The following is a 24134-nucleotide window of genomic DNA, read 5'->3' as shown; positions in this document are numbered from 1 at the left end:
CTCAGAGAAACATTTTAAGATAAGTATTATTTCTTTTTCTTTCATTTTTTTTTTTTTTGAGATAGAGTCTCGCTATGCTGCCCAGGCTGGAGTGCAGTCATGGGATCTCAGCTCACTGCAACCTCCACCTCCTGGGTTCAAGTGATTCTCCTGCCTCAGCCTCCTAAGTAGCTGGGATTACAGATGCCTGCCACTACATCTAATTTTTGTATTTATAGTAGAGACAAGGTTTCACCATGTTGGCCAGGCTGGTCTCGAACTCCTGACCTCAGGTGATCCACCCACCTCAGCCTCCAAAAGTGCTGGGACTATAGGTGTGAGCCACCATGCCCGGCCAAGTATTATTATTTCTATTTTATAGATAAGAAAACTAACCCTTGGAACTAGGTGTCAGATCTATTTGCTTATTAACTAGATTCTTTATAGCAAATGGTGCTGTATCTTCCCCTATTCCAATAATATGTCAGTGAAGTCAACAGGCCAAATGTAATTTCACAAAATGAGAGACATTTAATATAGAAAGGATTAGAATAATTTTATTAAAAAGATGAAATATTGGCTGGGCGCAGGGGCTCAAGCCTGTAATCCCAGCACTTTGGGAGGCCGACGCAGGTGGATCACCTGAGGTCAGGAGTTTGAGACCAGCCTGACCAACACAGAGAAACCCCGTCTCTACTAAAAAAAAAAGAAATACAAAATTAGCTTGGCTTGGTGGTACATGCCTGTGATCCCAGCTACTTGGGAGGCTGAGGCAGGAGAATCGCTTGAACCCGGGAGGCAGAGGTTGCAGTGAGCTGAGATTGCGCCACTGCTCTCCAGCCTGGGCAACAAGAGCAAAACTCCATCTCAAAAAAAAAAAAAAAAATATATATATATATATATATATATATATATACACACACACACACACACACATATAAAAATATTCATTATTTGATAAATCCATATAATTCAACATCTCAATACCAAGTGACACAGATGGACTTGTGAAAGGATATGAAACCATGTTTTTAGGAACTGCAGAGCTGAGACTGCTAGGAGCACAGAACACTCCGGGGCTCACCATGTGCCCAACAGAACAAAGAACTCTTAAACAAGTGGGGATGGTCTACTTTGTGAGATAGTAAGATTCCTGTCATTAAAAGTATTCAAATCCAGGTCTCAGGTAGCCAATAATGTAAAAACTGTTAAGGGTATGCAGAAATCTAACAAGGTGGATTGTATAGTACCAGTAAAAACAGTTAAAACAATATAAAGAATATTATATTTCTGTACCTGAACTTCACCAAGGTGATCTAGCTGCTCTTGCATCTGGTTCCTGGTAACAGTTACATCGTATTCTAACTTATCATATTCTCTCCATGCTCGTTCCAATTCCTAAAACCAAAAAGCGTTAATTACTTTAATGGGGAAAATGTGCTTTTACGGTGTTATCACTCCAATTGTAACTTTCTAGATTTTAGAAAGTCGCATAGTTTTTTACTTAGCAAAACAGGAATTTTTATAACCATTTTTGTCCCTTTTTAAAACTCAATTCAACAAAAATTTACTAGGCAACCTAAGTATTACTGTGCTGCTGTTTATTTCCTAAAATGCAGAAGTGGCATAAATAAAACATTTTCTTATCTGTCTTCATTAAAAGTTCTCCATCAATGAAAATACTTTGTATTTTAGCACATTGGAATTTCAATAACATCAGAGGCTTGACATGACTTTACTTACAATAAGCTTATAGTAATACAGTAAAGCAAATGAATTTAGCTAGCTATTTAAACAATTCAGTGAATCCCATCTGTGAAGACTCAATATAGACCCTATTATCCATCTGTACTTTTCTCCTTTGGAAAAAAATCACCCCCAAACCATAATATCACAGAGAAGACTTTGATGTTTGGTCTTTAACAGCTTGTCATTTGTTGAATATAGAATAATTCTAGAGGTGCTTAAAAATACATCATCTGCTGGGCGCAGTGGCTCACGTCTGTAACCTCAGCACTTTGGGAGGCTGACGGAAGCAGATCACTTGAGTTCAGTAGTTCGAGACCACCCTGGCCAACATGGTGAAACCCTGTCTCTACTGAAAACACAAAATTAGCTGGGCCTGATGACTTGTGCTTGTGGTCCTAGCTACTTGGGAGGCTGAGGAGGGAGAATCGTTTGAACCCAGGAAGCAGAGGTTGCAGTGAGCCGAGATTGCGCCTTGGGAGGCTGAGGCGGGCAGATCACGAGGTCAGGAGTTTGAAACCACCTGACCAACATAATGAAACCCTGTCTCTACTAAAACTACAAAAAAAATTAGCCTGTAATCCCAGCTGCTTGGGAGGCTAAGGCAGGAGAACTGTTTGAACGTGGGAGGCGGAGGTTGCAGTGAGCTGAGATTGCGCCATTGCACTCCACCCTGGGTGACAGTGCGAGACTCTGACTCAATAAATAAATAAATAAAGTAAAAGGGGGAAAAAAAAGAGCTATTTTATTTTGTATATTCTGTAACTAGTTTAAAATAACTTTAGGAAATTTAGGTGATTGGCTGGGTGTGGCAGCTCTCACATGTAATCCCAGCACTTTGGGAGGTTGAGGCAGGTGGATCACTTGAGCCCAGGAGTTCGAGACCAGCCTGGGCAACATAGAGAGACCCCATCTCTATGAAAAAATACAAAAATTTTCCAGGTGTGGTGGTGCTTGCCTGTGGTCCCAGCTACTTGGGGTAGGCCTGAGGTGGGAGGATCGCTTGAGCCCAGGAGGCCAAGGTTGCAGTAAGCCAAAATTGTGCCACTGCACTCCAGCCTGGGTGACAGATGAAGACCATGTCTCCAAAAAGAAAAGAAAAGAAAAAAAAAAAATGAAGCTATCTTGCCAGTCGTTTTTTTAAAATTAAAAAAAATCTTAGGCAAAGAAAAATTATTCAAACTGTACTGGGAAAAGAGATGTGTGCCACCATCCCTATGCCCGGCTAATATTTTGTGTATGTATGTATGCATGTGTCTGTGTATACACACACACACACACACACATATATATACACATACACACATACATACCTATACACAATATTTTGTGTATATACACACACATATATATACACACATATATACACACACACATATATATACACATACACACATACATACCTATACACAATATTTTGTGTATATACACACACATATATATACACACATATATATACACACACACATATATATACACACACACACACACACACACATATATGTATTTTGGTAGAGACAGGATTTTGCCATGTTGCCCAGGTTGGTCTCTAACTGCTGGGCTCAAGAGATTCCATCAGCCTTGGCCTGTCAAAGTGCTGAGATTACAGGTGTGAGCCACCATACCTGGTCAGCAAATTCTTTTTACATGAATAAATATGAAAATTAATTTCCTTTAACAAAAATTAATTCTAGCCATGTTTTAATTTGCGTGCACTACAAAAACTGCAAATTTAAATAGTGGGTCTTTGAAGGCTTTAGGGAGGATATATAAAGACAATGGATCCAATGACAGCCCAGTGGCTAAGAGGGTATTACAGGCTAACACCTATTCTCCCTTGTGGAAATGCCAGAGTTTAGGGCAGGCTTAACTGCACTGCAGAGGCATTTAAGCATAAGAACATTTCAGGATGGTAGGAATCCCTCTCTTTCTTAAAGAAACATGAAAAATACAGATTGAGAGCTAGACATTACTTTATCAATATTTTAGAAGTGAAGTGGCACAGTATACTTTCAATTTTCCTAACCTGGAGATCCTGCCACTGAACTGGTTCAAGTCCTATAATCCTGCTAGGCCTACCTGTTTCTGTCTTTACCTCAGCTCCTCAAACATGATTACCAGGTGGGCAGGAACACAAGACAACAGAGGACAGCAAGCAAAGGGCAGCAATGGCACAACACATTTCCTCCCAAAATCTGGTATTTCATTAAAGAATTTACTAGATTATATGAATACCATGCTAATAATCTTTAAATGTGACCTTACTTACTTTTTGTCAAGAAGCTAATATAGCAAGATAATTTAAAAGGGCTAATAATTTCCAAATATACAATTACCTTAAAATCCCAAGTACTTGCCAAAAATAGTGCTTCAATAAAAAGCAGAGAATGCCAGGCCATACAGTTAAAAGAATAAATGAAGGCTGGGTGTGGTGGCTTACGCTTGTAATCTCAGCATTTTGGGATGCTGAGGCAGGAGGATCATGAAGTCAGGTGGTCAAGACCAGCCTGTTAAACATAGTGAAGCCCCATCTCTACTAAAAATACAAAAAAATTATCTGGGCGTGGTGGTGGGCGCCTGTAGTCCCAGTTACTTGGGATGCTGAAGCAGGAGAATCGCTTGAACCTTGGAGGTGGAGGCTGCAGTGAGCCGAGACGGTGCCACCGCACTCCAGCTCGGGCGACAGCGTGAGACTCCGTTTCAAACAAACAAACAAACAAACAAACAAACAAAAAAAGAGAATGAATGAACTCTTTTTTTTTTGAGACAGAGTCTTGTGCTGTCGCCTAGGCTGGAGTGCAGTGGCATGATCTTGGCTCACTGCAACCTCTGCCTCCCGGGTTCAAGTGATTCTTCTGCACTGGCCTTTCGAGTAGCTGGGATACTCAGGACTACAGGTGCGCACCACTATGCCTGGATAATTTTTTTGTATTTTTAGTAGAGACGCGGTTTCACCGTGTTAGCCAGGATGATCACGATCTCTTGACCTCATGATCTGCACACCTCAGCCTCCCAAAGTGCTGGGATTACAGCCATGAGCCACCCGTGGCCAGCCTTCTTATTTTTTTTGAGACGGAGTTTCACTCTTCTTGCCTAGGCTGGAGTGTAATGGTGCAACCTAGGCTCACCACAACCTCTGCCTCCCGGGTTCAAGCGACTCTCCTGCCTCAGGCTCCCGAGTAGCTGGGATTACAGGCATGTGCCACCACGCCCAGCTAATTTTTGTATTTTTAGTATAGACGAGGTTTCTCCATGTTGGACTGGCTGGTCTTGAACTCCTGACCTCAGATGATCTGCCCACTCCAGTCTCCCAAAGTGCTGGGATTACAGGCCTGAGCCACCGTGCCCGGCCTGAATGAACTCTTTCAATCTGGAACTATATGGATGAACCTCATAAGTTAAACGAAGACAGGCAAAGAGTATATGGTTACACTTCATATAAAGTTCAAAGCTGAGTGCAGTGGCTCATGCCTGTAATCCCGGCACTTTAGCAGGCCGAAGTGGGTGGATCCCTTGAGCCCAGGAATCTGAGACCAGTTTGTGTAACATAGTAAAATCCCATCTCTGCAAAGTATACAGATATTAGCCAGGTATGGTGGTGCATGTCTGTAGTCCCAGTTACTTGGGAGGCTGAGGTGAGAGGATCGCTTGAGCCACGAGGTGGAGGTTGCAGTGAGCCAAGATTGTGCCATTGTACTCCAGCCTGTGTGAGAGACTTTGTCTCCAAAAAAGAAAGTTCAAAAATAGGTAAAACTCATCTATAGTTTAAACGTCAGGTGCTACACTATAGCTACTCAGGAGACTGGGCAGGGGTAGGATCACTTGAGACTAAGAGTTGGAGGCTGCAGTGTGCTATGACCGCACCCGTGAAGAGCCACTGCACTCCCATCTGGGCAATGTGGCAATACCCTGTCTCTAAAACAACTAAAAAAAAATTAAGGAAAAGAAAGAAGAAAAGAAAAAAGTCTAGTAGTGTTCCTTTTGGGAGAGGAGTCTCTGGCATGCTAGTAAAATTCAATGTCTCGATATAGATGTTGGCTAAATTCCTAAACAGCGTGCTTTTCTGAGAACATGTTATATTCCAAGAAAAGAAAAAAAAAGTGTGTGAGTTGGGGTGGAGGAGGGATTGCTGCAGAGTTTTCTAGAGACAGGGTTTTGCTCTGCTGCCCAGGCTACAGTGCAGTGGCATGATCATAATTCACTGCAGCCTTGAACTCCTGGGCTCAAGCGATCCTCCTGCCTCAGCCTCCCAAGTAGCTAGGACTACAGGTTTACACCACCATGCCCAGATAATTTTTTAATTTGGGGTTTCACCATGTTGCTCAGACCGGTCTTGAACTCCTGGGCTCAAGCAATCTTTCCAAAGAACTGGGATTACAGGTGTAAGCCTTGGTGCCAGGCCAGACTTTTTTCTCACACTGTCACCTGGGCTGGAGTGCAGTGGTGTGATCTCAGCTCACTGCAGCCTCAACTCCCCGGGCTCAAGCAATCCTCCCACCTTGGCCTCCTGAGTAGTACAGGTGCACGCCACCATGCTGGGGTATTGTTTTTTAATAGTTTGTAAACTCAAGGTCTCACTGTGTTGTCCAGGCTGGTCTTGAACCCCTAGGCTAAAGCAATCCTCCTGCCTCAGCCTCCCAAAGTGCTGGGATTACACGTAGGAGCCACCATGCCTGGCCAATATTTTTTTTAAAAAATTGTCTAAGTTTAGGGTATGGAACAAGTAAATTTTAATAGTGCTTACTTCTGTATAGTCTGTACTGAGACAACACTTGGCCACTGTGTGGGGGAGAAAGTGAAGTAGGTCTAAATACTTAAATGTAATGAAATTCCAGATTTCCAAAAATATCAGTTAAGGATTTTAATATTTGGCTAGATGGCTATATAGCAGATATATACTATGTCCTTTATTAAGAAAGGATTAATGGCTGGGCATGGTGGCTTACGCCTGTAATTGCAGCAGTTTGGGAGGCCGACGTGGGAGAGTCTTTTGAGCTCAGGAGTTAAGACCAGCCTGGGCAACATAGGGAGATCTCATCTCTACAAAAAAATTCTATTAAAAAAAAAAATCAAAACTAATGATGCATTTCCAAGTTTTTAATATGAGGGAAACTTTCCTTTTCTTATCTAAAATCAATGGCAATTTACAACAAAGTCTACTCAAGGGAATGGTTATACAATACACTAGACACAAATCTCAAATTGTTTTCTCTGTATTTTACTGTCACACAGCCTCTCTTTTTAATAATCAAGTAAATATTGTAAGACTATAGGTGACTACAGTAAAAAAAAAAAAAAAAAAGAAAATAATTACTACTATTCTTGGAGCTAATAAACTGTTTTACCTCTGGTTTGCTTCTCAATTAGGGTTTCTAAGTTTTAATTTAAGAAATGACAATTCATTTTTCTGCTTTTCATTAAAAAATAAAACCTGTAACTTTGGAAAAGTATTGACATAGATTTTTAATATCAAAATGAGGGAGAAGCAATAGATGCAGTGTAATTATTCATTAACTTCCTAATTTAAACTCAAACATCTCTTTCAAACTTTAAGTAATATTACAAATTAATGTGCACTACTATATCTTGGAAAATTAAAGCCTTATGATATTTAAATTAATTTTACTGGTATATTTCAAGGATCAGGCAAAAAAATTAAAATGTCAATTTTTTGGTCACTAATACCCCACCATAACAGTCCTGCCAACTGGTATTAGAAGTTGTTGATTTTTCAAGTCAATCAAAATAAAGTCATGTCTGATTTATTAATTTTTTCATTTTACCTTCAGGATGTAGAGATTTCCTGGCTCACATTTAAAGAATGTGCTTAATTATTTGAGGAGATTTTTTAAAAATAATTTTTTTTTTTTTTACAAATTTATACTTGTCATGTAACTGCTTCTCAAATAAAATCCCTCTTACTATACTATCTAATGACTATACTGGCATACTGGCTTTTTTTAACCTAAGAAGATGTTTACGTTTTATTATTATTTTTTCACTTAGCCTTGACTTGAAACACACTAAAAAGATGTTTAAAAGGGCACCAGTTCAAACCGTATAAAGTGAGGTTCTACTATCAGCCACAATTATAAAGCTATCTATATTTTAAATTTCTAGTTTATGACCACAATTGTAGTCATTCTATGTTTTAGCTATTTGTAATCTTTAACTCCTGTGTTTAGTTTCTTCTCTGATGTTTTCTATGAAACAAAACAATCTTCTCATCTCAAAGAAAGTGCTTGCTTTCTATTGTTAAAAATGCTAGATATAATAAAAACAGAAAGGCTAGCACACAGGGGAAGATTTAAATAAATAACTATTATTGCGCCAAACTTCCGTTGGCTTTTTTGTGGATTTTGTTTTGTTTTGTTTTTTTGAGACGGGGTCTCAGTTTGCTGTCTGGGACCTCTCTGGGCTCAGGTCATTCTGCTGCCTCAGCCTCCCAAGTAGTTGGCACTCCAGGCACACGCCACTGTGCTCTGCTAGTTTTTTTTTTTTTTTTTGTAGAGAAGGAGTTTCACCATGTTGCTTAGGCTGGTCCCAAACTCCTGGGCTCAAGTAATCTGCCCACCTCAGCCTCCCAAAGTACTATGATTACAAGCATGAGCCACCACACCCAGTCTGGGGAAACCAAAAGTTGATTCTTTGAAAAGAAAAACAAGATTGACAGACTGTCAGCTAAAATAACAAAGAAAAAAAGAAGATCCAAATAAGCATAATGAGAAGCAACCAAGGTGACATTACAATGGATTCCACAGACATACAAAGGATTCCTAGAGACGATTACGAACACCACTATGAATACAAACTAGAAAATCTAGATGAAATAGAGAAATTCCTGGAAATATACAATCTCCCAAGATTGAGTCAGGAAGAAACTGATACACTGAACAGGCCAATATTGAGTTCTGAAATTGAATTTGTAATAAAAAACCTGCCAAACAAAAAAAGCCACAGATCAGATGGATTCACAGCTGATTTCTACCAGACACAAAGAGCTGGTACTAATTCTACTGAAGCTATTCCAAAAAAATAAGGAGGGTCTCCTCTTTAACTCATTCTATGAAGCCAGCATCACTCTGATACCAAAACTTGGTAAAGACACAAAGAAGAAAAAAAACGAAGGCCAATATCCCTGATGAACATAGATGTAAAAATCCTCAACAAAATACCAGCAAACCAAATTCAATGGCATATCAAAAAGTTAATTCACCATGATAAAGTATGCTTCATTTCTAAGATGCAAGATTTGTTCAACATATGCAAATCATAAATGTGAGTCACTAAACAGAATAAAAAACAAAAAATGTATGATCATCTCAGTAGACACGGAAAAGGCTTTTGATAAAATCCAGCATCTCTTCATGACAAAAACCCTCAAGAAATAATTCCATGTTGAAGGAATATGCCCTAAAATAGTAAGGGCCATCTATGACAAATATACAGTCAACACCACACTGAGACGGGCAAAAACTGGAAGCATTACCCTTGAGAGCTGGAAAAAGACAAGGATGCCCACTCTCACCACTCCTATTCAACGTAATACTGGAAGTCCTAGTCAGAGCAATTAGGCAAGAGGAAGAAATAAAATGCATCCAAATAGGAAAAGAAGTCAAATTATCTCTCTTCACAGATGATGTGATCTATACCTAGAAAACCCTGAAGACCCTATCAAAAGGTTCCTACAACTGATAAATGACTTCAGGAAAGTTTCAGGACACAAAATCAACGTACAAAAATCACTGGCATTTCTATACACCAATAATGTTCAAGCTGAGAGCCAAATCAAGAAGGCAATCCCGTTTACAATACACACACACACACACACACACTGCTAGGAATGCATCTAACCAAGGAGGTGAAAGATATAAGAACTACAAAATACTGTTGAAAGAAATCATAGATGACACAAACTAATGGAAAAACATTCTATGCTCATGGATTAGAAGAATCAATATTGTTAAAATGGTCATACTGCCCGAAGCAATCTACAGATTCAATGCCATTCCTATCAAACTATCATCATTTTTCACAGAACCAGAAAAATTCTTAAATTCATATTGAACCAAGAGTCCAAACAGACAAAGCAATCCTAAACAAAAACAAAGCCAGAGGCATTACGCTACCTGACTTCAAACTATACTATAAGGCTACAGACTAAAACATCATGGTACTGGTACAAAAACATACGCAGACCAAGGAAACAATATAAAACCCAGAAGTTAAGCCACACACCTATGGCCATCTGATATTTGACCAAATTCACAAAAATAAGCAATGGGGAAAGGGCTTCTTATCTTCTTATTCAATAAATGGTGCTGCAATAGCTGGCTAGCCATACGCAGAAGAATGAAACCGACCCGTTCCTTTCACCGCATACAAAAATTAACTCAAGAGGGATTAAAGAGTTAAGTGTCAGGCCTCAAACGATAAGAATCCTTTAGCCAGGCATGGTGGCTCACGCCTGTAATCCCAGTACTATGGGAGGCCGAGGTGGGAAGATCACATGAGGCTTGGAGTTTGACACCAGCCTGGCCAACATGGTGAAACCCTGTCTCTACTAAAAATACAAAAAGTAGCCAGGCTTGATAGGGGGCACTTATAATCCCAGCTACTTGGGAGGCCGAGGCATGAGAACTGCTTGAACCTGGGAGGTGGAGGTTGCAGTGAGCAAAGATCGTGCCACTGCACTCTAGCCTGGGCAACAGAGTGAGTCTCCGTCTCAAAAAAAAAAAAAAAAAAAAAAAAAAAAAAAAAAAAAAAAAAAAAAAAAAAAAAAAAAAGAAAAAAGTAATTGCAACAAAAACAAAAATTGACAAGTGGGACCTAATTAAAGAGCTTCTGTAAAGCAAAAGAAACTATCAATGGAATAAACAGCCTGCAGAATGAGAGAAAAGACTCACAAACTATGCATCCAACAAAGGTTGAATATCCAGAATCTATAAGGAGCTTAAGCAATTGAACAAGGAAAAAACAAAACAAATAACTCTTAAAAAATGGGCAAAAGACATGAACAGACACTTAAAGGAAGACATATAAGTGGCTAAAAAACATATAAAAAATGCTCCATATCACTAATCATCAGAGAAATACAAATTAAAATCACAATGAGATACCATCTCACATTCATCAGAATGGCTACTATTAAAAAGTAAAAAAAACCAAAAAACAAAAAACAGATGCTGGCAAGACTGCAGAGAAAAGGAAATGCTTATAACACAGTGAGAGGACATATAAATTAGTTCGGCCACTATGGACACTATGGATTTCTCAAAGAACTTAAATCAGAACTACCATTTGACCCAGCAATTGCATTACTGGGTATATATCCAAAAGAAAGCAAATCTTTCTACCAAACATACCCATGCACTTGCATGTTCACCACAGAACTATTTACAATAGCAAATACATGGAACCAACCTAGATGCCCATCAATGGTGGACTGGTTAAAGAAAATGTGGTACATATACACCACGGTACTACACAACGATAACAAAGAATGAAATTATGTCCTCTGCAGCATCATGGATGCAACCAGAGGCCATTATCCTAAGTAAATTAATGCAGGAAAAGAAAACCAAATACCGCATGTTCTCACAGGTGGAAGCTAAACGCTGGTACTCATGGACATAAAGATGGTTTAACAGTGAAACTGGGGACTACTGAGGGTGGGGAAAGAATGGGGATAAAGGTTGAAATTAGGTACTATGCTAGGTACCTGGGTGACGGGCTCATTCATACACCAAACCTCAGCTCACACAATAGACCCAGTTAACAAACCTGCACATGTACCCCCAAACCTAAAATAAAATAAAAATAAATAAAAAGTATAGGGAACACTGCTTTACACGTTTCCCTTGTGCTAATCCTAGTTTTGTGTACTTTGTGGCCTACCAGGTGAGGAGAAGAGTTCTCAGAATCACAGCTTTGATCCATAGAGGTGCTAATGTTACAAGCCTTCTGCTTGGGGCTTAGATTTGAACTAGTGCTATGAATTGACTGTGACAGATTCAGTGAAATCCTTTGAGATTCTGCCAGCAAAAATGTAATTCAAATTTAAATCTAATCAACATTCACTGAGTGCCAACCATATGCCCAGTATGATGTTACACACATGCTAACATTTGAAGCCTTAAGCTACAAATATAAATAAGTTTACATAAAGGCACAAATAACATAGTTTGTATTCTATGCAGTAAGACTTGTCTTAGAAGAATATATTCTGAGGGTTTGTCATAACCATGGATTATTGCTGAAGGCAAGGAAAAAGAAACCAGGAAAGTGATTACATAAGATAAAAACCAGAAAAGGGGATACTCAGAAGATCAATTTATTTTTATTTTATTTATTTTATTTTTTTCAGATGGAGTTTCGCTCTTGTTGCCCAGGCCAGAGTGCAATGGCGCGATCTCGGCTCACCACAACCTCAGCCTCCTGGATTCAAGTGATTCTCCTGCCTCAGACTCCTGAGTAGCTGGGATTACAGGCATGCGCCACCATGCCCGGCTAATCTTGTATTTTTAATAGAGACAGGGTTTCTCCATGTTGGTCAGGCTGGTCTTGAACTCCTGGCCTCAGGTGATCCGCCCATCTTGGCCTCCCAAAGTGCTAGGATTACAGGCTTGAGCCACCATGCCTGCCTGGCCTATTTTCTATTTATTATTACTTTTTTTTTTGAGACACAGTCTTGCTGTCGTCCAGGCTGGAGTGCAATGGCACGATCTCAGCTCACTGCAACCTCTGCCTCCCGGGTTCAAGTGGTTCTCCTGCCTCAGCCTCCTGAGTAGCTGGGATTACAGGCATCTGCCATCACGCCTGGCTAATTTTTGTATTTTTATTAGAGGCGGGGTTTCACCATGTCAGCCAGGCTGGTCTTGAACTCCTGACCTTGTGATCTGCCTGTCTTGGCCTCCCAAAGTGCTGGGATTACAGGCGTGAGCCACCATGCCTGGCCTTCTATTATTAACTATTTTGTTTTAGAGACAGTGAATCACTCTATCACCCAGGCTGGAGTGCAGTGGCATAATCACACAGCCTTGACGTCCTGGGCTCAAGAGATCCTCCCACCTCAGTCTCCTAAGTAGCTAGGATCACAGGTGTACAACACCATGCTCAGCTACTTTTTGTTTCTTGTAGAGATAGGGTCTCCCTAAGTTGCCCAGTTTGGTGGTCTCGAACTCCTGGGCCCAAGCAATCCTCCTGCCTCAACCTCCCAAAGTACTGATTACAGGTGTGAGCCAGCACTCCTGGCAACATTCATTTCTGTTAAGACATTTTTAACATATTCCCATCTGAGCTAAAGTTAACCTTGAGATGGAGCAAATTCTGAGCCTACTGATGAGATTTAATTTATTAATCCCAGTTGATAAGGGATTTCCTAAAATTAGAATTTCAAGAGCAGACATCAAGTCATTAAATAGTTTCCAACTAAATGTCTGTAGAGCCTACCATTTTGATTTGACTCAAGTTGTCCTAGAGACCCTGAGCTTCTCATTAGCTTGGCATTGACAGCTTAACCCCATTTTCCCTTTCTAATCTCACATTTTCTATCCTCTCACAGGAATCCTCTATCCCACTCAGGCAGTTAGTTCTATTTCCTCCTTTTCCAAACATGTCTCCTACATTCTCATCTTTGCTGTGGCTTAAGGTGTTTTGTATTATTTGAATAAACCACTCTTCATTTCTCTTCTCGTTGTATTCAAATCCTACCTATCCTTGATTAGCTTAGTGACTACTTCCTTGTAGACAGTATTTCAGGTGCTTATATTTTCTTTATGACTATATTACAGAAATTCATATAGATCTAATTCTTCAGAACTGTAGTAAGAAGATCTGGATTTGAGTTTTAGGCATATTATTTGTTAGCTTTGTAACCTTGGGTAAGTCATTCAGCTCAATCATTCATCAAATGTGAATGAGACACAGTTTCTTATTTCAAGAAACTCACAATGGAAAGGATATTAAATTTTAAAAAAGCCTATAAACATGACAATATAATTAAGAGACTCAAATGAGACAACAGCAATAACAGTATTTTAAAAATGGACATAGAAATATAAGGTATTTAAGAATTTCTCAAATTAAGTTTTCAATGATTTCAAAATCATGGTATATTCCTTTAAAAATAGCTCACGTTTGGAATTCAGGGTTCAGAATAGAAGCCAAGTTGAGATTCTGGGATCTTGCCAGCCTGGAAAGCCTCCTCTAAATTAAGCTATACTGTCTGTGGCCCTTCTTAAAAGATAGCTGCTCCTTAGCCCATTGAAGTGTAAGTACAGACAAAGGTTTGGGAGCAGTTTTATATAACATGGCAGTTTTTGCTAAGATTTCTCTTTCAAAGAGCTGCTTGGACTGGTGCTCTTACTATGTTTATAGAGATGACCACATCATAGGATCTAAAGCCAGCTGTTTAAACTCATAAAACACTCAATTTATAAGCTGCAAGTTAAGACTTTTAGATTTCGTCATTCCAGGAGACTCACAGTCATAGTCATATGACTATGACTTACAAGGTTCTGTTATGTATATTTCTTTCTTTCTTTTTTTTTTTTTTTTTTTTTTGAGACGGAGTCTCGCTCTGTCCCCCAGGCTGGAGTGCAGTGGCTGGATCTCAGCTCACTGCAAGCTCCGCCTCCCGGGTTTACGCCATTCTCCTGCCTCAGCCTCCCAAGTAGCTGGGACTACAGGCGCCCACCACCTCGCCCGGCTGGTTTTTTGTATTTTTTAGTAGAGACGGGGTTTCACCATGTTAGCCAGGATGGTCTCGATCTCCTGACCTCATGATCCACCCGTCTCGGCCTCCCAAAGTGCTGAGATTACAGGCTTGAGCCACCGCGCCCGGCCCTTTTTTTTTTTTTTTTTAAAACAGGGTCTCACTCTGTTGCCCAGGGTGGAGTGCAGTGGCATGATCTTGGCTCACTGTAACCTCTGCCTCCTGGGTTCAAGCAATTCTCCTGCCTCAGCCTCCCAAGTAGCTGGGATTACAGGCACCTGCCACCACACCCAGCTAATTTTTGTATTTTGGTAGAGATGAGGTTTCACCATGTTGGCCAGGCTAGTCTCGAACTCCTGACCTCAAATGATCCACATGCCTTAGCCTCCCAAAGTCCTGGGATTAGAGGCGTGAGCCACCACACCTAGCCTTGCTATTTATATTTCTATTGATTGATTGATTGAGACAGAGTTTCAGTCTTGTCGCCCAGGCTGGAGTGTAATGGCATGATCTTGGCTCACTGCAACCGCTGCCTCCCAGGCTCAGGTGATTTTCCCGCCTCAGCCCCCTGAGTAGCTGGGATTACAGGTGCGTGACACCACACCTGGCTAATTTTGTATATTTAGTAGAGATGGGGTTTCACCATGTTGGTCACTTCAGGTGATCCACCCACCTCGGCCTCCCAAAGTGCTAGGATTACAGGCATGAGCCACCGTGTCTGGCCTATTTATTTTCTTAATGCAATAAATTTTCACATATTTCAGAATTTTTCATTTACATGATACATAAAAACAGGAGTATTTATCTCCCCTGTAAAACACTCATTTCACAAAGACAAAATGGTTGGCTGGGTGTGGTGGCTTACACCTGTAATTGCAGCACTTTGGGAGGCCAAGCCAGGAGAATCACTTGAGACCAGGAGTTTAAGACCAGCCTAGGCAACACAGTAAGGCCCCATCTCTATGCAAAAAAAAAAAAAAAAAAAAAAAAAAATCTAGCCAGGTGTAGTAGTGCCAGCCTGTAGTCCCAGCTACTTGGGAGGCCAAGGCTCTCACTTGAGTCCAAGAAATTCAGGCTACAAGTGAGTTATAGGCAAACTACTGTACTCCAGCCTGGGTGACAGAGTGAGAACTTGTCTCATAAGTAAGTAAATAAATAACAGAATGCCCACTAATTAAATAATCTTTTATTTTTATGTTCCTAAAGAGAAGCACACACTAATAACAAATTACTATTTTTTGCTATAATAATAATGAAGAATCCTAAAGAGAGCCCAGTATTTAAAAAAAAAAAGAGAGAGAAGAAAATAGAACTACATATTCAAGTTACTTCTGTTAGGGGAAAAAAAATCTACTTACGGCAGTGGCTCGAGAAAGTTCTCGACACGTACTAAGCAGTCCATTTTGTAAATCATCCCTTTGTAACACCACTGTCTGAATGGCTGCTGGGTTATCTGCATGCATTTCTATCTCTTGGCTGGCTGACAGCAAAGCTTGCTCAAGCGTATACTATTATAATAAAAAGAATTACATTTAACGTTCTGCATCATCGTATTAATTCTTTTTACTTATCAGTGTCCTGATAATAATCATATTAAGTAACATCAGTTGTAGACAATAAACATAACTGTCCTACTTTCTCCTTGTGGAGTTGCTGAAGTTTCTCTTCCAGAGCATGCACCACTTTATCTTGTTCACATAATCGGCTTAACTTGGCCTAGGTTATAAGAGAAGATGTCTTGTTAGCAATTTTTAAATTTTTTCTGTAATTGGAGGTAGGCAATCATTATCTGACCAAAAATCTTTATTTCAATCCATAAAATAAAAGCTAAAATATAGCTTATAAAGACAGAATGTCTAAAAAATAGGCATGTAAGCATTTTGCCTCTACAATCTGCTAAATAGGTTAAGTGATATATGCAGTCCTTAATTAAAATGCTTACTGGATTCTGTTGTTACATATTTAAAAAATCATGCTCTTGGATTTTTAAGTCAGCTGGGCATGGTGGCGTGCTCCCGTAATCCCAGCTATATGGGTGTCTGAGGCATAAGAATCACTTGAACCCAGGAGGCAGAGGTTGCAGTGAGCTGAGATCGTGATACTGCACTCCAACCTGGGTAACAGGGAGAGACCCTGACTCAAAAAAAAAAAAAAAAAAAAAAAGAAAAGGGGGTATAACTCAAAAAACTCAATGAAATAAAACCAGGGGAAATAACGAGGGAAGTATGCATAAGAATGTATGGCAAATCAGCAAACTAAAATATGATTTAAAAGAAACTAAATTTAATTTAAAAAGGAGTAGTGATAAAATTTCTAAAGGCCGATACTTTATCTGAAAAACATAGCAATTCTTCTTTGTCTCCAGTCTTCCATAACTTTTTTTTTGTTTGTTTTGAGGCAGGGTCTCACTCCATAACCCAGGCTGGAGTGCAGTGGCATGATCTCAGCTCACTGCACCTCTCCCTTCTGGGTTCAAGAGATTCTCATGCCTCATCCTCCCGAGTAGCTGGGATTACAAGCGCGTACCACCATGCCCAGCTAATTTTTGTATTTTTAGTAGAGACAATTTTTGTATATTTAGTAATTTTTGTATTTTAGTATGCTACGTTGCCCAGGCTGGTCTCAAACTCCTGGCCTCAAGTGATCCGCCCACCTCGGCTTCCCAAAGTGCTGGGACTACAGGTATGAGCCACCGCGCCCAGTCAATCTGTAACTTCTAAAAATCAGAAATAGTTTTTACTTTAAGTGATGCTTCATATGTTGGACTACTAACAATAGGGAGTAGAGGGACGTAGAGGGCAGGGGGGGGGGGGGGGGGGGGGGGGGGGGGGGGGGGGGGGGGGGGGGGGGGGGGGGGGGGGGGGGGGGGGGGGGGGGGGGGGGGGGGGGGGGGGGGGGGGGGGGGGGGGGGGGGGGGGGGGGGGGGGGGGGGGGGGGGGGGGGGGGGGGGGGGGGGGGGGGGGGGGGGGGGGGGGGGGGGGGGGGGGGGGGGGGGGGGGGGGGGGGGGGGGGGGGGGGGGGGGGGGGGGGGGGGGGGGGGGGGGGGGGGGGGGGGGGGGGGGGGGGGGGGGGGGGGGGGGGGGGGGGGGGGGGGGGGGGGGGGGGGGGGGGGGTGGGGGGGGGGGGGGGGGGGGGGGGGGGGGGGGGGGGGGGGGGGGGGGGGGGGGGGGGGGGGGGGGGGGGGGGGGGGGGGGGGGGGGGGGGGGGGGGGGGGGGGGGGGGGGGGGGGGGGGGGGGGGGGGGGGGGGGGGGGGGGGGGGGGGGGGGGGGGGGGGGGGGGGGGGGGGGGGGGGGGGGGGGGGTGGGGGGGGGGGGGGGGGGGGGGGGGGGGGGGGGGGTGGGGAAACAATAATTTAGAGCACACACATAAAATATGAATTTATCTGATGTCATTTTGGACGACTTGGGAGAAAGAAGTTTTTTGGTTATGCTTATTTCCAGTGTTTTTGGCAGAGAATATAACAGAGTACTGACAATATATATCATACTAATACTTACATCAATATCTACTTCTTCAGGTCTGTATTTGTATAATGTGCCTCTACCTTCATCTTGTGACAGCTATAAGAAAAAAATCATATAGCAACTTAAAAATCTTAATTTAAAAATATATTTAGCCTATAATTAATACTTTGGATTTATATTAAATATATATAATATAACAAAGATGGATTTTAATGATTCTTATACTTTTAGAAGTTTAATTCAAACACTGATTAACAAAGTAGAAAAATACTTAACAGTGATATAATATGCAAGATACATAAGAATGATGTATGTAACAAGCTTGTTAAACATAATAATATGCTGGTCAAACAAAACTAATACAGTATCTTACATTCTTTCTTTTAAAGACACACATTATTTTAATGAAAAAATTGACAAATACCATCATTGCAACTGTATCAAATCAAATACTTAAATCAAGCAAAGTTCAACAGTCAAAACCATCCTTCACAGTATACACATCATCACACACTGTATATGTGTACACTCAAATGTCAACACATCTTATTTAACGAAAATCTATAACATATTGTATACATATACATAATATATAAACACACATACACAATATAGACTTATCTTGTTCTTCTGTCTTAAGAACTAAAAGATAATGAAGGAAAAGGATGGGTTTAATTGAAAAGAGGAAAATCATTCGAAACCTCATAAAACTGAAAGCCTATGTTACAAACTATGGGTAGTCAAATTTCATTAAAAAGTTTATGTGTGTTTGTTGACACCATTTGTGTTACTCTATTGTAAGGAATTATTTAGTGTACTTAAATATCCTTTCTTCAGCTTCTTCCCAGTATATTTTGGTTAAAAGATATTTTGTGGTTACTTCTGATTGTGCTTAGCAAGATTTCAATAGCCATCCCAGTCAGTTATATCACAGATAACATCATAGCCTCTGCAGGCAATACTTCACTATTTTTCTTGTCTTTTGATTTTTATATTGACTGTGAGAAAGTAACAAAAACATAGTAGAAAAAATTTAAATGGGGCTCATTGTATGCTTACTAAATTGCACAATTTTTTCAAGGTGGGGTTAGAAGTAATGTGTCCCAACTATATTCCAGTTTAGAAAATTAAATTTCATATATGCATTATACAAAAGAATGTATAAATGACAATTCTGTATGTTTTCTCTATGAAAGAAACTGCCTGACAGTTACAGCTTTAAAAGGAAGCATTAAATAATGATTTAAATAGGAGATAACTTTGAATTGATCTAGAAATGTGGGAATCAGGAGAAGGTTAAAAATATAAGCATTCCAAACATAAAATAAATCCTGGATTTACATTTCATTTCAAGACATTACTTTCACATACCTCATGCAAATGAATCTGTGACTATTTAAGGGTATGCACAGTGATTGTTAAACCACAAAACTTTCATAGAAATGAATATTACATGAAAAATGAATTTAATGACAAAAGTTAGAATACTCTTACACTATTCAAAATAAGTATCCTCAGGTGTGTCCTGAGAAGTGTCAATTGTCATTGTAAATTAAAGCACCTAGATCCAAGAAAATAATTTATATTCCTATCTGGAAAAAAATAATAAAAAGTAAGTTTTAAATAGGTAGATCTATGATAAAAAATGTAAGACAATGCCAAAATTACATTTTTCACATTTATAACAAATTAAAGGTGAAAGGTCATAAGCTACTAAGATGTTCAAATATAGTTTCCTTAGTATTTATTTATTTATTTTTTGAGATGGAGTCTCGCTATTGCCCAGCCTGGAGTGCAGTGATGCAATCTTGGCTCACTGCAACCTCCGCCTCCCGGGTTCAAGTGATTCTTCTGCCTCAGCCTCCAGAGTAGCTTTGATTATATGTGCACCACCATGCCCAGCTAATTTTTGTATTTTTAGTAGAGACAGGGTTTCACCATGTTGGCCAGGCTGGTCTCGAACTCCTGACCTCAAGTGATCCTCCCATCTTGGCTTCCCAAAGTGCTGGGATTATAGGCATGAGCCACCACGCCCAGTCATAGTTTGCTTAATATTTAAAGTTAAATGCAAAACAGCTTTACTAGACTACAGAATCTGAATATAACTAGCGGACAGTGTTTCATTTGGATTAAAATATCAAATATACCCTACATCTCAGAGTCAACAGAAAAAAAGACTAGTATATTAAAGTGAAAACTTAGTAATTTATAGTAAATCTTTAGGATATTGACATACTATTTTTATTTGGGGAGTCTTATTGCAGATTTATTTTTACATCAGCTAGCATATCATAATAGAGAAAAATGTTTACTGTAGTTACAACTTTAGAGTGATATCTCCTTTATAGCCATATAAATATATTACACGTATCAATCCGATTTTTGTGGTATTTCTGTTTTCAGTACCACCGAAATTTTTCTTTAAATCTTTTAAGTTATTCAATAAAGATATTCAATAGACATCAACTAACCAAATCCTTAAACCTTTCCCCACACACTGCTTTTACGACAGAATAAAAGCATAAGAAAACAAAATTATTCCTTAAACAAATAAAAACACCTTCATATAATTGAAAAGGTTGCTATTTTGTTCTCAATATGAAAATCCTGACCCCTCATCCCAACCTCCGGTCTTACCAAAAAAAGAAGGAAAATGTAAATTTCATGAGCATTCTGCTTAACTCAAGTTTTGCATGGTTAAGTTCATGGTAACACTTTTTATCAGTTTTTTCAAATACACCTTTAGCAAAAAAAAGAAAAAAAAAAAAGGTTTGGTTTGAATACTTCATTTGAAGTACTTTACCAACACTAGAAAAGCAAATGAAAAAATGGGCTATGTAGTAATTACACAAATTTGTGCAGTGATCCAACTTCAGGTTGAGGAGTGTATTATATAGATTTTATTAACTACATAAGGACATGTGTTATATTTTATTTAGGATGTTGGAACCTTTTAAAGTATCTGATAGCTTCTTTTTTTATAAAGCTGTCCTTGGCAGTAAAACAAAGTTACTTATGTTAATTAAAATTCAACTTCAATATCCCTTAGGTATGTGAACTATATATATTTTAGAGTATATGAACATAATACATAAACTCCAAAAAGGAGTTTTGGGGAAATATTTTAAAATTTGATAAAATTAGACATTATATCCATAGAGGGCAAAAAACGCCACCATGCCTGGCTAATTTTTTGTATTTTTAGTAGAGACGGGGTTTCACCGTGTTAGCCAGGATGGTCTCGATCTCCTGACCTTGTGATCCGCCTGCCTCAGCCTCCCAAAGTGCTGGGATTACAGGCGTGAGCCACTGCGCCCGGTGGAATACAGAATGCTTTAAAAACAAACAAACAAAAAGAGATAGTATCTCATTCTGTCACCCAGGCTGGAGCATAGTGGTGTAATCGTAATCACAGTTCATTGCAGCTTTGGACTCCTGTCTCAGTCTCCTGAGTAGCTAGGACTATTGGTGTGTGCCACCATGCCTGGCTAATTTTTTCATATTTTGTAGAGACAGGGTCTTGCTTTGTTGCCCAGTCTAGTCTCAAACTCCTGGGCTCAAGTGATCCTTCAGCTTGGGCCTCACAAATTGCTGGGATTATAGGAATAAGCCACCTTGCCAGGCCTGGATTCAGTTTTAAGTCTTTTTTATTTGACCAATTTTAAGAAAATTACTGCCTAGATAATTTCTTGGGCGTCCTCCAAGGAAGAAAAATGCAAACATTTCCATAAACTGAGTGGCTATGATTCAGAATAAAATGGGTTATAAAACATTTTGCCATTGTATTTCTAGCTAAATATCAAGAACTTATTAATACAACATTGTCAATTAACTTCAGAAAAGCAAACTGTACCAGTACATTTTCCCTGGATAATAACATGATAAGGGAAACCTGGAGAAACAAAAAATATAATTTCAGTTTGTGCAAATTTATAAACACAGTTTAAAAAAATGTGTCAGGCTGTCACTTTAATCTATTAAGGATGTCCTGCAATAATTAAGTCCTTTAGTAGTGGCTGAATAAAAGTAAGACAGTCTGAAGACTCCCTAGCCTTAACAGCACTGAGAGTTAACACTGATTTCCTGGTAACTGGTGGCTCAGCCATGCCCAGGCAAGGCTGCTGACATTAGACATTCAGATCTTTCTGTTCTGTACAATTTTAGTTTTCTTTCACGTATTAATATGAAGAAATATTTATACAAATCTATTGCTCTTTCAGTATTCAGGGTCAGTGATGCTATACTGAGCCAGTCTCATATATCTTCACTTTTTTCTCCCCCTCTCAGCCCTTCCCATTTCAGATCTCCACATTTGGGAAAACCCCAATTAGAACTTTTAATGCAACTGAATAATTTAAACTATCAGACTTCCGCATCAATAACCCTGAATGTTGAGCATTATAAAAAAGAAAAACCAACCAAACTAAATAGGAAATCCAGGCTAAAACATGCAAAACGTGATAAAAACATAACCTATTATAACAAAATCTCTTTGATCTCATGTCAATTTAGCATTACATAGATGATATATTTTACTGACAGCTTCAGACACTGCAGAATGTATCAGTTTTGGAGTAAGTATTAAGACTCTCAGTGTGGTACTTTGGAATAGAGTACCAAGGTCTATAATCTGGTGACTTTAAGAATTGAAAGATTCCATTTTCTTTTGATAAGTAAAGCTGTTTAACTTTAAATATTTAAGTTTGTTAATCTCTTTATTGCAAATTTAAGACCATTTTCAGTCATCTAAAAATATACTTTAAATACTTTGAAAACTGTGCTGAAGTATAAGTCACCTTCTGATCAACTGTACCCATTCCTCAGTTACAGGGCCCTGTGATGCAGATCCCATGGCAACTGAACCAAATAGAGGCCTAAAAAGCCAGTGTGAGCTCAAAGTCCTTCTTTTTACTAGGTGCCTTATACATTTTAATCAAAATATATATTCATTTTTCATGTTAGTTAATTTTCTTCTTCTGCATGATTTTTAAAGATTATAAAGGTCATACGCCAGAGTAATTTGAGGGTGTTGAGGTGGAAGAAGCTGATGCTGAGAAACACATAGCTAGAAACATTTAGACCATGAAATACACAAAAATTTGATAGAAACATATATGACTTCTTTTGCAGATCTGCAGATTACTAAGGTTCCTAAGTTAAAGCCAGTCAACTCCATGACACACATTTTGAGTTTGGAAAAACAATAGGGCAACTTATGATAGTCTTGACGACTCCTTGAGAATGGTAAGAACACAGGGAGAAAATACCCCCAGTATGTTAAGAAGCGGCTATCTTTAAGTTTTACCATACCACAGTACAGAAACTAGATTTGAATAATGCCCATACAAATAGAATGTATTCTTAAAACACTAGGTTGGGGGAAGTTGTGAAGGGCTACCCCTGAAAGTAAATATTTTTACAAAGCCTTTTCCCTAAAAAATAGGTATAATGCTTTTAAAGTTAATAAAACCATATGAAAATCTAGTAATTTTGCAAATGTACTGCAGACCTCCAAGTACATATCAATCAAATACTCTGCACAAAAACTTTAGGAAAATGGCACATTTAATATTCAACAGCAAAATGTTCAGCGAAGCCATGCTAAGAATACTGCAGCATCTTGAAAAGCATGGATGAATTGTGGTTTTCCAAATAAACATAAACAAAAAATAACATAAGAAAAACACTGATGTCATGAGTAAATCTGAGAATAAATCAAAACTGTCACTGAGGGATTTTGCAGATGATAAAGCAGTATCATTCACTGTCCAAGACCTTACTTGCTGGTACAGTTGGGGTCTTAGCGCCGAGTTCTCAATCATTGTGTGAACCATGGTGATAATAGGTTCATTTTCTTTCATCTATTTCAAATCAGGAGGAGCATACAGCAAACATCAGTTTACAGCATAGCTAGATTTGAAAGACGACACTGTAAATATAGCCTCTACTTTAATATCTTCCTAATAGTGCAGTTGTTTACATTTTACCCCATGGTTGTACAGATTTAAGTCATATAAACCATTTAAACAAGTATTAAATGCTGTGAAATACTTTCAAGAAAAAAACTACTAATTACAACACTGTCACAACTAGTTTTACTTCATACATATAATCATGATATAGTCAATTAATTAATATTGCTACACATACTAAAATAGACGATAAATCATAATTCAAAGGATAAACTAAAGGGCAAGAACCTACACATTCAGGAGAAAAACAGCATAAT

At 39.3% G+C, this 24134-nt stretch overlaps 1 protein-coding gene across 28 annotated transcripts in view; it reads right to left on the bottom strand.

Moving 5' to 3' along the window:
• PLEKHA5 (pleckstrin homology domain containing A5) overlaps window positions 1-24134 on the bottom strand; it is a 249599-nt gene that overhangs the window by 36363 nt on the left and 189102 nt on the right. For 14 of the 28 annotated variants that reach the window (XR_007717602.1, XR_007717603.1, XR_007717604.1 and 11 more), the window contains 6 exons: window positions 23686-23766; window positions 18512-18547; window positions 17939-18001; window positions 16076-16156; window positions 15799-15948; window positions 1276-1377 (listed from right to left, as the gene is read on the bottom strand). Coding sequence is in view for 24 of the 28 variants with exons in the window: in XM_050747566.1 (XP_050603523.1) it covers window positions 1276-1377; window positions 15799-15948; window positions 16076-16156; window positions 17939-18001; window positions 18512-18547; window positions 23686-23766 (513 nt within the window). In the remaining 4 variants the exon portion in view is untranslated. Of the gene's footprint in view, window positions 1-1275; window positions 1378-15798; window positions 15949-16075; window positions 16157-17938; window positions 18002-18511; window positions 18548-19399; window positions 23816-24134 lie in introns of those variants that run through there. The other 14 variants (XM_050747578.1, XM_050747584.1, XM_050747583.1 and 11 more) reach the window with 4 other exon arrangements.

The sequence above is a fragment of the Macaca thibetana genome, chromosome 11 (genome assembly GCF_024542745.1).
Source record: "Macaca thibetana thibetana isolate TM-01 chromosome 11, ASM2454274v1, whole genome shotgun sequence".
Classification (NCBI taxonomy): domain Eukaryota; kingdom Metazoa; phylum Chordata; class Mammalia; order Primates; family Cercopithecidae; genus Macaca; species Macaca thibetana.
Note: the sequence above shows the minus strand (reverse complement) of the source record. Positions and strands in the feature narration are given on the sequence as shown.